General features: G+C 49.1%; 1 protein-coding gene across 1 annotated transcript in view; it reads right to left on the reverse strand.

Moving 5' to 3' along the window:
• The window catches only part of COL27A1 (collagen, type XXVII, alpha 1), a 164,690-nt gene that overhangs the window by 136,654 nt on the left and 14,165 nt on the right, over positions 1–13,871 (reverse strand). Inside the window, exons 3-4 of the mRNA XM_009888040.1 lie at positions 11,870–13,314; positions 945–998 (exon numbers count right to left, since the gene is read on the reverse strand). Coding sequence (XP_009886342.1) covers positions 945–998; positions 11,870–13,314 — 1,499 coding nt within the window. The remainder of the gene's footprint in view (positions 1–944; positions 999–11,869; positions 13,315–13,871) is intronic.

A 13,871-nucleotide genomic window follows, 5' to 3' on the forward strand; every position in this document is an offset into this window, starting at 1 on the left:
TGGGGTTGAGTTTTAGCCAAGTATGTGTGAGGAAATCTCCCTCTGCTGCCAGGCCAGGATGCTGCCTGGATCACGCACCAAGTACTCCCTCCTTCCAGCCTCAGACACTTGTATCTTTTGATTCCCAACCCACATCAGTTCAGCGCTCAGGAAACGGGCTCCATGACTGTACCTTGTGGGACGGCACCTTGCTACCATGAACGCGGTGCCAACAGCTAACTGCATCCAGGTCAGGCACATTGCCCAGCTTTGGGAGACTACTGCTGCTGCTAGGCCAAGGCAGAAAGCTTTTCTCACAGCTAGCTGCAGCACTCGGCACCAGATGTTTCCTCAGCATAGCACTCAATGTTCAAAGAGCTGCATCAGAATTTAACGTGGGGAGGAAGAAAATCAGGAATTTGCAATGGATCTCATAGAACAGCTCAGACATTTTGGTCTAGATCCTGAAAAGGAGTCAGAGAACAGGTCTCTGTCTGGGGAACACAAAAGTTCATCCTTGGGTGTTGAGTCCTTGGTCCTAGACTACGGTCCACTAGTAAAGGCATTAGGGACAGTGAAGGACCTCAAAGGAAGTAATTTGGGAAGCTGAGGAGAGCGAAGGGCAGAACAAAAAGCCGCCAAAGCTAATGTTCAGCACCAGGTTTGCGAAAAGGAATGGATACTGGAAACAAAATGAGACAGACAGAGCTCATTCTTCTGACAGCCATTTGGAAACATTCATCCCCAGTCCTTGCTGATGCCAATCCTTAGCTCAGGGAGGCTGCAAATCACTCGCGTGGCCTCCTGAAAACCTTCAACAGGGAATAAGAGAAAGGGGGAAGGCCAGACCTCAACAGCGGGGCTTGAAGCAACCATTACATGGCCCTAGGAACACACAACAGCCCTTGGAACGGTTGAACAGGCAGATAAAAGTACAAATGGAGAGAAAATTTTAAAGCACTTACTCGGGAACCTCTCTTGCCAGGTGGTCCTGGTAAGCCCGGCAGACCTGGTGGACCCTAGAAAAATAAAAATAAGTATTAATGACAGTTCTATAACAGGATGGTGCTCCTGACTATTACAGGGAGACCTTGAAATACGACCATTTGGAGAAGATGTGGGCAGAAGGGCCAGTCATAACACCACGGCCAGAATTTCCCTTTAACTTATAAAGGGATAAAAGCCATGCACAGTAACATCCGCAGTAGCATATATTTCCATAGAGTAGAGACAGAGCCTTCACATCTTTCTGCTGTGGCCCACGTTCCTGTGATCATAGCTGTGTTTCACGCTTCCAGTTTCCTGGACCTGTGCTGTAACACGGGGGTAACACAACCGCCTCTCAGCTTCAGAGTTTCCTGCTACGTGCTAGCACACAACAGAAGTAATGTGTTAGCACCTTGGTGAGGAAGGAACACTGTGTCTCGTAATATATACCAGCTGAGGATGTATAGTTCTTGGTACTGTAGGTTCCTACATGAGTTGCAACATAATCGCATCCCAGCACTTCATATTTTAAGGCAGCGTGTTGTAAAATGTAATAAAATTGGTGTCAACGTTGGAAATTCTTAAATACGGCTCTGTAATATAGAAGAGGTCAACTCATACATGTCAGAGTAGTGGGGGTTCTTGGAAAAGGGTGAGAACAAAGTGGAGATATCAGGCGCCCAGCTGTGCACCGATCTGAAACAGGTTAGGAAAAAATACTTAACCAATGAGATCTGAACTCCTTTGAATTTATTCATTTATTTATTCATTTTTGCAATGGACTGGAGAATTTGGATTTCTGGAGAGCCATTTGCAACTCCTAATAACTCCTCAAAACTTCTTTTCCCCCAAGCCAAACATGTCTAACAAGAATAACTGTTAATTAAAGCGTCTCCCAGAGGATTTATATTCTAGTAGCTTGTTACAAAAGACGAGTTTTCATTGCATCCAGGGGAGAGCGCAACCCAGAGCAGCAGACTGAAGGATGTTTGGAAGGCAGCCTGAGCTCTCCAACCGCGCGGCTGCCAGGAGAGCGGGTCCCAGGAGCAGCGCTCCATGGGGAAGACGAGTGCATGGCATGGAGCAGGGGCAGCACCAGCCCTGCGGCCGCGCTCTGGCCCCAGCACGGCCCTGCTCCCTTCCCGCTGGGGTCACCTCTAGGACCTCACATGCACCATAGCCCCGAGCGGTGCCTGCTGCAAGGCTGACCCTGGTGCTGCTGGGGGATTGCCAGGCAGGACTGTTCAGGCTCCACAGCGTTACGGGCTCCGAGGAAGAGTGAGAAGTTCATGATCTCTAATGCAGGAGTCATCGTGTGCGTGATTTAGTAACAAAAATAAGCCTTGAGATCCCTACCCTAAATCTCATACCCAGCTTAAGATTTTGAACAGAGAGAACCTGGTTGAACCATATAGAATCACAGAATTGTCTAGGTTGGAAGAGACCCTTGGGATCATCGAGTCCAACCATCTACCCTACTCCACAAAGTTCTCCCCTACACCATATCCCCCAACACCACATCTAAACGTCTCTTAAACACATCCAGGGATGGAGACTCAACCACCTCCCTGGGCAGCCTATTCCAGTGCCCGACCACTCTTTCTGTGAAAAATTCTTTCCTAATGTTCAGTCTAAATCTACCCTGTTGGAGCTTGAAGCCATTCCCTCTTGTTCTGTCATTAACTACCTATGAGAAGAGACCAGCACCAACCTCTCTACAGTGTCCTTTCAAAGTATAGGTATAGAGGTATATAGTATAGGTATATAGGTAACTGATGGATAAACATTCTGCTAATATTACCAACCCTCCTATACATAAGCAGCAAATTAATTAGTATAAAAGAGATCTTTTAAAAAAGACATCCAGCCAGACTTGGTACAGTAGCAAAAAGTCAGGGGGAGGAGTAAGCAAAGCCCAGGGTAGGTCTCCCTCTGCTACTAATTTGTCAGGACATCAAATGAATCATAACCTTTTTTCTTTTCCCGTAGTTATTTCTCTCTGTAGTAAAGATGACAAGAAAAGGAATGTTTTAAAAGTGTAAGAGCCTACGCAGCACAGAATAGCTCACGGCCCACACTTAGCCACACAGGGATGGACTTCTACCACCGCATCCTTCACTGCTGCTACCCACCACTGCTGCCTGTCCTGGAGATTTCCAGTCTCTATAGCCTGGGATGCTTCATCTGACCTCTTTGCAAGTTGCTTATTGCTGGCTAACACAGTATTACTGGTCCTTGTATTAACAACCCGCATTGATACAGCTGACCCTCATTTTAGCAATACACACAGCATTTTAACCTGCCATTGTGCCAGCTCAGGGCCCCGTGCATAACGCAATTATACAGCTGTGCAAATAGACACACGATTGTAGGGTTTTTTAAGCCTCATGTATAATTGTGCTCCAGAATCCAAGCTTTTATTAAAAAAATCCCCTTGCCCTTTTAGTTGGGAAGATAACTATCAAAACATGAATCCAATGCAACCGATCCAGCGACAGTTAATAGAGTTTACCAAAGATTAATTCAAGTCCTTAGCCTCTTCTCCATCAAAACCCATCCCCATTTACCCCTGGAAGGAGAAGTACAAGAAAAGATGCAACTGTCCGAGAACTGTGTTCCATGTGTACCAGAATCGAGGTGACCTTTTCCACCTTCCTGCTAACAGCAGCTGCAATTGTACTTGGCCACTTGAGTAAAAACGTTCTCCAAAAATGCGAGCTGTTCAGAACAAAGTGAAGCTAACATAGAAATAAGGAGAGAGTTAATACCTGCACTGGAGTGGGAATACGGAGTTAAGGGAAAGGCATTTAGCTAGAACAGCACAGAAAAAGCAGTACATAATTCAGGAGTTCCTATCACTTTGCTTTGGTTTAATTTGCCTTGCCTTTTTTTCCCGCCCTTCTCCTGAAGAGCAAAAGGAGTAAGGTGACTGTGGGATGAGTGGCCAAAAGGTGCCAGCCACTATGGTCACTGTATAAGGCAAGAGTATGACTACATATAAATAAGAAGCAAGTCAAGGGGGAAGGGGACTGCCGCAGCTGGATGAACACAGGTCACTGTGAAACGTGACGCACTGCAAGACCACCTCCTAGCTTCTCACACGGTTCCTTGGGAGTTGGATCGGATGGGACACATATTGTGCCTTCCTAGGAACTCATTTCTCCTCTGCCCTGTACATGCACCCCTCTATCATCCAGCTCAAGTTCTTGAGCAAGAGGCCCATGCCAGACAACAGGCTTTACCTGGGGACAGCAATCCTAAAACACACACGAAGAAAAATGCACATCCACAGAGGCAGTCAGGGAAGAGTGAGACTGGATCAGGGCCCAGCTACTTACAGACGGATACAATCCCACTTAAAATGTAAGGCTCCAGGACACGGAGAGTGAGAGATGCTTGTCAATGAGCCACCACCCAGCGAGCTGCTGTAGTCCTCTGGGAGAGACATCTCCATCCTCACCCCTAGCACAGGGAAGAGTTCCGCTGATCACACGGAGCCCGTGTGGACCTTTCCCTTGTACCCTTTAGAGCATGCCCTGGGAAGTCCACAGTGGGAAGTGCTCCGAGAGGCAGGAAGGTTTCCTTTTCCTGGCAGTTGGAGAAAGATATCACGGCTCTGCTCCTGCCCTCCCATTGCTGGGACGCCCCATGAGATCGGCAAAGCTGACGGCCTCCTGCAGCCAGCTACCGTTCCTACCACTGTGGCTCCTGTCTCTCTGGCTTCTTGCCTACTCCTTTCTGCAAACCGATGGCAGAGAACACACACCCTGTTATCACACAAAGCAAAATCAGAGATCAAGGAGAAGCGTGGCAGAAGCAGATACTCTCTCTTCTCAAGCCAAACAGCTGAACTGTTAACCAGCCTGAACAGTTCTACGAAGCAGCTAATGGCAGCAACATAAAAGTTTAACCCTTCTCAGTTTCCCACGGTAGCATTAGCGATGATGACTGATCCCACCAAATGATTATAGGATTTATCCTAAGCTGCCGCTGGGAAACTTTCTGGCGCAAAAGGGACTTTTTTTTTTTTTCCTTAGCTTTTTGAGCTTCAAATTGCAAATGGAAAATTAAGCTAAGTTGTCTGAAAGGGAAATACATTGGACCCTGAGGACAAGAGAAATCTCACCATTTCCTCTTGCTGCCGAGATCAGCCAGTTTATACCTCTGCCTCTCCCACACCGTGGCCCTCCTCGCGCTGCTTCCTCTGCCTGCAGCGATGCCGCTGGGACCTACGTGCCTTCAGATCTCCAAACCTGAGCAGGGCTGAACCTGTTCCGAGAGGGCTTCAAGGAAAGCATAATCGGTACAGGAATTGGTGCTGGGGATTTGGGAAATGACTCGCTTCCTTTTGAATGACTGCTGAATCAACTTGCTCCGATAGCAAAGTATTCATTCCTGTAATCATTTCCCCAGGGGCGAGCACTCAGCCTGATAGCAAAGAGCTGATGATTACCCAGAACCAGATTCAGCTCATATTCCAATGCACGCTGATAAACCGACACATCTATATTTTAGGGTCTCTCCAATGTAATTCTGTCTCCCCTCTTCTGTACCCCTGCACAGCATTAGTGGCACAGTTCTCCTTTACCCCAGAAACGGTTGTGTTTCAGAGGCGAGCATCCTGCACTGCGCGAAACACTGCAAGGGCTGAAGAGAAGGAGAGAACGTTCTTCTTACTCGGATGCTAATGCACGCGGTAAAAGCCAACTTAAAAGGGAGTTCAGAAAATACATCATTGGCATCAAGTTCTGAGCAGTGACGTTACCCCTCCAGATAGAGAACCTGTTGTCTTTCCTTCCCAGAGGAGGATGAGGCATATTTCACATGCAAGGCCACTGCCGCAAATCCACCATTTAGCCTTGTATGTCTGGAAAGCACCAGCACGGAGTGACCAGCTACAGGGGCAGCACTAGAATTAAAAATCCTTTGCTCAGGAGGACAGAAGAAGAGGACAAGACCTCACCTTCAAAAGACATGCCAACCCCTCCTCACCTTGCCATCCTTGCCAGGCACTGCACAGAGAGGGAGAGGGGAGGTAAACTAACACCTGGCTTGAAGTTCTGCCTGAAACAAATCTGGAATTACGGGGGAAAAAAAATATCCAGCACTTTGGTTACTTTCTTCTCCAAGGCAGGCTTATCTTATTAAATTTGGACACATCTGGGTTTCAACCAGTCTAAAAAGAAAAAGCTCTCATAATTCTGGCAGGAACCAAGATGTTGGTGGAAAGCCAGCCTTGTAATATGATTTCTGCAATAGGCACAGATGTTTATTCTGGGTCTGTACACCTATCACAGAAAAGTCCTTGTCCACAATGGGATTCCTAATAAAGTGGCAGCACAATACATAGTAAAATATTTATATTCCGGCTTGATGAAAGCAGCTTTCCTATAGAGACATTTCAGGAACAATATCTGCATGAGGCGCTTCAGGCTCTCGAGCAATCTCAGACCTCGGAAGGAAGGCTGAAGGGGTGTGAAGAAGTAGAGGGATCTCATACTCTGTCACCTACTTTCTATTTTTAAAGATTTATAAAAATACCTGTATATATTTATACAATACATCCCTACATACTTTGCAGCACATTTACCTCAATCCCACTTTCAACTACTGCTCTTCAAAATAAGCTTTGTTTTACACAAATAGAGCTCTGTGACGCTTAGTCATTTGCTTCCCTTTGGGGATAGCTCTGGTTAAATTAGCAAAAAAATTATGATCCAACCGTGTGAGTGAAGCTAAAACTTTTCCCATGTATTATACAAAGCGTGTGATCTCCTTTTTTTTTTTTTTTATTAATATGACTCATTCATTAAGAGACATTCAAACACATTGTGTTTTCCTTAATTTATCACAGACTGTCAGCGTGAGTAACCTTTTCTGCTACGAGCAAGACTGGAAATAGGCACTTCATATTTTATCAGCATCCCCAATCACCTCTCTCCCCCCTGCCCAGCGATTAAATTGGCAAGGACTGCTTCTTTATGAAAGGAGCTGGGCTCCAAGACAAACCGCTCGTGCGGAAGATGGCAGCTGGAGCAGTCTAGACTGGGGACGGGCTCAGGAACACATCTGCCCTCGAGAGCGGGCTGCCTGCCAGGGTAACGCCACGCCGCCAGCTGGGCCACTGCCACCAGGGTTTGAACCTGGGGCTCCTGGCCACGCACCGCGCCGGCCGACGGGAACGGGAGGGCTGGTGGTGCACCCACCCCAGGACTTTTCCGACTTGGATGCTCGGGGAGTCATTTGAAACATAGTCCCTCCTTCCCTCTTGTGTTACTCAGTGCTTCCAGCCCGCTCCTCTGCACGTTCAGCATCAGGTATGGTTTTCGTGCTCTAAAAATAGCCCTCAGACAGAATCCCAGACTGGTCAGGGCTGGAAGGTCCCTCTGTAGCTCCCCCAGTGCCACCCCCTGCCAGAGCAGGGGCACCTCCAGCAGTGGCACAGGACGGCGTCCAGGCGGGTTTGGGATGGCTCCGGAGGGGGAGACTCCCCCACCTCTCTGGGCAGCCTGTGCCACTGCTCTGCCGCCCTCAAATAACAAAGTTCCTCCTCGTGTTTAGAGGGAACATCCTATGTTCAAGTTTGTGCCCATTACCTCTTGTTCCATCACTGGGCACCACTGAAAAAAGACCGTTCCCATCCCCCCGGCACCCTCCCTTTAAGTATTTATAAGCATTGATAAGATCCCCCCTCAGTCTTCTCTTCTCCAGACTAAAAAGACCCAAGTCCCTCCCCCCTTCCTCACAAAAAGATCCATTCCCCTAATCATCTCCGTAGCCCTTTGCTGGACCCTCTCCAGCAGTTCCCTGTCCTTCTTGACCCGGGGAGCCCCGAACTGGACACAGTGCTCCAGATGTGGCCTCATCGGGGCAGAGCAGAGGGGGAGGATGACCTCCCTCGACCTGCTGGCCACCCTCTGCTTGATGCACCCCAGGATGCCATTGGCCTTCTTGGCCACCAGGGCACACTGCTGGCTGATGGGCATCACTAGTCAAAAGAATCAATAGGGGGCTTTTCCTGTCTGCAGGAGCCAGAAAGCTATGGAATTACAGCCTTACTATATAGGAAGAAAAAGGTCCAACTTGGGGTACGCTGTCTACAACCCAGCTAGAGCCCAGGGCTGTGCCAGGGCAATGGGCTTGCTGCAGCTTTACCGCGTAACGCAGGGCACGCACATCCCCGCAGGCAGTGCTGACGGGGCGAGGGCTACAGCCCCCTAAATCTCCCCGTCAAACCTGCTGCTGGTATAGACAAGCAAATAATACCCCACCCCATCCACCAAAGGATTCAAAGCACCTATCGCATCCCAGCCTCGCGAGGGCTAGAGGGCTGGGTGTGCTGGCAAAAAAAATACTATTTTTTTGTATATTATTTTTCTTCTGTGAGTGCCCAAGTTACTTGCTCGCTTGGCCCCGTGCAGGGACGGGAGATCTCAAGCAAGGCTCGGCGGAGGTGCCGCGGCGGCCGTGGGGATGATTCAGAGGGACCTTCGCCAGCTGCTGAGTCAGTGCTGCGTTACTGACTTAGCATGATGTTTGGGTGTTCTTTTCGCTCTCCCCCCCCTCCACAAGAAATTTAGAACAGAGATCCCAAATGCTTGTGGTTATTAATGGTTCCCAAGAAATTTTTCTTTTTTAAGAATGTATTATCCACCCTCCCCTAGCCGCCCAGCAAACCCAACATTCCTGAAGAATTAATGCTCTGCCATTAGTTGCACATGGGACGCAGCATCTCCGTTTTCTGGTCCACAGCACCCCGGTGGTCTTTCAGGGCAGATTAATCCACCGAGGGTCCTGCCTGTTAGTGCTTGGGCACCAGATCCTTTCAGCCCCATGCTTGCGCTCCTCTAACCAGGCGGACGCTTACCTCAAGGGTGGGGATGGGGCCCTTCTGCACTGATTATACCAGAGTTATTTTGGTAGAACTCACAAAGCCAGAATTGCAGAGACCGCAGTGCCCGAGTCATCGCTGCCTCGCACCCTGGCTGTCAATCCCATCCTGATTTGGGGATGGATTGAGAAAGACAGTCTTTTCTCCTCTTTAAGTGGGGAGCCGACCACACGGAGTGCTGTGGGCTGCCAGCCATCAATCACTGCTAAGGTGGCTCCAATCCTTGCTGAAAAGGTAGAAGGTGGTCTCCCATACACGCTTCTCTGCCCAGGGTGAGTCTTCTTGAAGAGACCTTGTATAAGGCAGTACAACCGGGAAAACTAATTCATCATCTTATCCTTCCACCCATGGGCCAGACTCTATGTATGACACTCATAGAATCATAGAATGGTTTGGGTTGAAAGGGACCTTGAAGATCATCCAGTCCCCCCCCCTGCCCTGGGCAGGGACACCTCCCACCAGCCCAGGTTGCTCCAAGCCCCGTCCAACCTGGCCTTGAACCCCTCCAGGGATGGGGCAGCCACAGCTTCTCAGGGCAACCTGCCCCAGGGGCTCACCACCCTCAGAGTGAAAAATTTCTTCCTAATATTTAATCTAAATCTCCCCTCTTTCAGTTTAAAGCCATTCCCCCTCATCCTGTCACTACATGCCCTTAGAAAAAGTCCTTCCCCATCTCTCCTGTAGGCCCTTTAGGTAGGCCACAATAAGGTCTCCCCAGAGCCTTCTCTTCTCCAGGTTGAACAACCCCAACTCTCTCAGCCTGCCATCACAGCAGAGGTGCTCCAGCCCTTGGATTGTCTTCCCAGCCCATAACCTGCCCCATCCAGGGAATGCACCGGGCTGTGATATCGCCCAGCAGAGCGGGAAGGGCTGTACTGAGCTCATCGGAAACCTCTGCCCAGCAACACGAGGACGGCGCCAGGTAATTACTCAAGCACAGAGCATTTATCGTTGCTTGTTCTGAAACATGCTCGTCTGGCCATCGAAGTGCTACATTAATTTCTCAGCATGTCATCCCCATTCCGGTCTTTTCTCCTCTTTCTCTTCCCACGTCAGAGCCATCCAGGGAAGTATGGTACAGAGATCTCCGCATGAGTCACAGGAGCTATCAAGCACCGCACGGCAGCCAGCTCCAGCCGAGCCATAACCTTTCCCTCCCAAAGTGCCGACTTTGTTTCCAGCAGCCAAAGAGGATAAGGCCAGACAGAGCCTCAAAACATTCTCCTGTCCCTCGATTCAGGACTCCAGTTGTTCTCAGACAGGATGGAAAAAATCCTGCCATCTCTCCCCTCAGCCTTCCACAGCCTGAACCCATCTCTTTGCTATGATTCACAAGCTGAGAGGGATTTTCCGCTCCAGCTCAATAATAAGCTCTTTACATCGCAGGGGGAAGAAGGAGCTTGGTCCCCCTCATGGCACTTGAAAGGCAAGAAGGTGGGAAAGGTCAGAGTCTCACTGGGCTCAGAGCCAGATTCACCCCTTACAGGTAAGGAGCGTTTGAAGAGAAGTTCACCGTCGCTGAATTTCTTCTCTTGGAAATATGCCCGAAATGACTCTCCACGAAACACAAGATGACTGCCCGAAGATAAAATCGCTGAAGCTCATTCCATCTACTCAGGGATTTAGCAAAACATCTCCAAGTACCATGACGAGAACAGGGATACGTGCCTGGGACCGCAGGCAGGAGTGTGGGGCTGCGCTGCGTCCCCCTGCCCGGGGCAGCACCCTCACCTCTCCCCGGGGGGAAACCTTCGGGCAGAGCACCCCCAGCAGTGCCTCCCCACCCAGATTACACCGAGAGAAGTCACCACGCTGCTCTGAAAGGGGACAGGCGGGAAACGCAACCCGTGAAGGAAAGCCCCATTGGAGGCAAGCCCCCGTCGAAGGCTTGGCGAAACACCACCACTTGGCTTTAGGCATTACTTGCAACAACGAGCGGCACATCTGCAGACACAAGTGCTGTTGATTGTGTTCCTTAAGCTAGCATCAATATTTCCATTGTAAACCCTTCTTTCACTATTTTAAGAAGTCAGCTGTAAAAATTTGCTTTAGGCTGGAACTTGGCAAACAAAGACTCCGTCTGGGAGAAACTTATTTTACGTTACCCCTCTCTCGTATACACAATATAGCAAAAGGCTCAGGTTGGAACACCAAATCCTCCTAAAAGTTGGCCAGTTTAAAAATTCTGTTTGCATTCTTGCATTTGAGAAAAAAAAGAAAAAAAAAAGGAAAAAGCTAGCAGATAATTAGCATGGCCTGACTGCTTTTAGCATTACAAAATGTGTGTATACTTTTATGATGGCCAAGATATACACCCTGAGAGCGGTTATTGTGTGTGGAATGCAGTAGTTAAATTTATAAAGGAAACTCTTTGCACGTTTTAAGTGTAAGCTATGAGAAAAAAAAAAAAAAAAAAAAACCAAACACAACACAAAACTTATACCATAAAAATAGAGGAGGTTTGTTTAAACAAAATGAATCCTGAGGCAATCTCTGTACTTGCATTTGCTGAAACAGAGCATTTCTCTGGAAACGTGAATTTCAGGTACAAAACAAATTAATAAGCAAGGTTAAGAAATAGTTAATTTGTGGCATGTTTTTGAGGCACCTGGGTTTTCTTTGGGAGGTGACTGGCAGTTCTGCCCTCTTGGCCCTGAGTAAAACTGGGGGTGTGGAACAGCCCCCCAACCTGGCCATCAAAATTTTAACCAGCAACGTGTAGGAAGGAAGGTGGGATGTGTTGGGTTTTTTTTTAATTCTCTTTTCTTAAATCTATCATTAAGCAGCAACTTTAATCGCAAACCTTTAAGGGGCATCCACCATCACAGAGCACTTGAGTTTACACTGAGACATACACTAAAATTGCGATCATCAGAAATGTAACAGTGCTTGGCTGCTATTTCGAGTTGTCACGCCCCGCTGAGCTCTACGGAAACCCTTGTAGGTTATGGTCTGCCAACCAGTTAGCTGAGCTGAGACTAGGAATAGTCATCATTAAGAGCCTGAACTTACCTGAGGTCCTCTCTCTCCTTTCACGCCTGGATATTCCAGTAAAAATGGAAACGGAGTGGGTCCGAGGGGGTCAAAGATCTGATAGCCATCAGTCGCAGCTGGGGTTGTGAGGTTGAAGGCCTGTGCCCTGGCTCTGGAGACGGGACGGGCAGACCCCGGGGGCGGTTTGGTGTACACCAGAGGGACATTACTGGGATCCACTTTCCTGGTGGGGGACGGCACATGCTTCTTTGGAATGGGCCCATTGCTCGGGTTCTGTGGGGTTTGCTTTAGGGTGACAAGGTGAACGTTGCTGGTTGTGTTATCAGTCATCCTCCTCATTGGCTTTACAGTACTGGGTGCTTCGGAGGGCTCAATGGTCGGTTTTTGGTTGATCCTCTTTTTGGTCTCTTGCTTGGACTCCTTCCTGCTGGCTGTGGCAGGGCTCTGGCTTGTCGGCGGGGCCTTTTTGGCAGTGGGAAGGGAAGTCTTCTCCACACGTGTGCTGGAAGTGGGCCGAGACACCCTGAGGGGGATTGTCACCGTCCCCCGAGGGAGCGAACGGGTGGGTGGCTGTGTTTCAGTACTTGGTGGAACAGGAGATGGGGCCACTGTGACCTTTGTGGCTTTGGTTGTCAGTCTTGGCAGCGATGGTGGGGATGACACCAATGAGACAGTTGTTGCACCTGAACCCCGAGTCTTGAGGGGCGCAGTGACCCTGCCAAACTCCAAGGATGGGGCAGCAGTGGTCAGGTTTTTCAGACCCTGCAGCGAGGGCTCCATATGTTGTGGGGTACTCGGGGAGGCACTGGGATCCCTGGGCAGGAGGGGGATGAGGGGGGGCAGGTTTGGCCGGTAGGTATCTGCTTGCCTGCACTGTTTTTTCAGGTATTTACAGTAATGATGAGCTGCCTTGGCGGAAGGATAAATATCGAACTGGCAGATGGCTCCTTCAAACTGCACGGAGTGCTGGTTCATCTTCCCAAAGAGGAAAGATCCATGTGGATCCAATGCCTCGTCCTTTTTAAAATGCAAATCCGCATGTACTCTGCGCTTCCCACAAGAAGTAAATAAAGTGACTGTCTGGCCACGGATATCGATGGCCATATTGTGCCACTGGCCATCATGGACATTGTAATCAAAATATACAGAGCGCTTGTGGCCCACATACACTATGATCTTCCCAGGCACAAACTGGACCCCCAGCTGCAGTTTTTTCTTTTTGCTCTTGACAGCAAAGAGAAAAGCATTGTTGATGCGGTGGGAGCAGAGGCTCAGCACTAGGAGCAGGTCAGTGCTGGAGCCTGCGGGGAGGATGGTGCTGACCGGTGCTTCGACACGTGCTCGCTGAGTGAAGATGACCCCTGATTTGAAAGGAATGACCCCTTGAGGAACTGTACGCGATGAGGACCATCCGCTCGATGGCCTTTTCCCTGACAGGCCCAGTCTTTGAAGAACGTCCACATCTGAAAAGAAAACACAAAGAAAACGTGAGGTGTTGGGCAACCCAAGGGCTGGATGGGTATGGGGAGTCAAGCCGGTCCATGAACAGATTACAAGAAACCCCAACCATCCTCTCACACATACGTGTTCAAATAATCAGAATGGGGAGCACACAGCGAGAGCAGCAAGTGCACGCTCAACTTGGTCACCAGCAATTGCCAAAATGCATCAGCTCCACGGTGCATCTGGTTAGCTATCCTGTCCCACCAGGGACCAGCTCCAGATGTTCTGGAGGGAGCTGACCTCACTGCAAGGAAATTTCCCACTGAGCACCAATAGTCCACTTCTCTGGGATTTAATTCTGAGTACTGACCACACAGCTGGAAAGGAATTTGAACAACAGACTGAGCTGGGATTGCAAAATTTTATATCCCCAGAAGGCAAGGAAGAGAACTTTCAAAGGGAGCAGAAGTCTTATATCTGTCTCTCTCCAAATTAGTAAGAAGCAGCTTTTGATCTTTGAGACTCTGGAGAGTTTAGGGAAGCAAAGGTGCCTCCAGCATGAAAAAAATCGCACCTA

Source organism: Charadrius vociferus, unplaced genomic scaffold (genome assembly GCF_000708025.1).
Source record: "Charadrius vociferus isolate BGI_N301 unplaced genomic scaffold, ASM70802v2 scaffold56, whole genome shotgun sequence".
Taxonomy (NCBI): Eukaryota; Metazoa; Chordata; class Aves; order Charadriiformes; family Charadriidae; genus Charadrius; species Charadrius vociferus.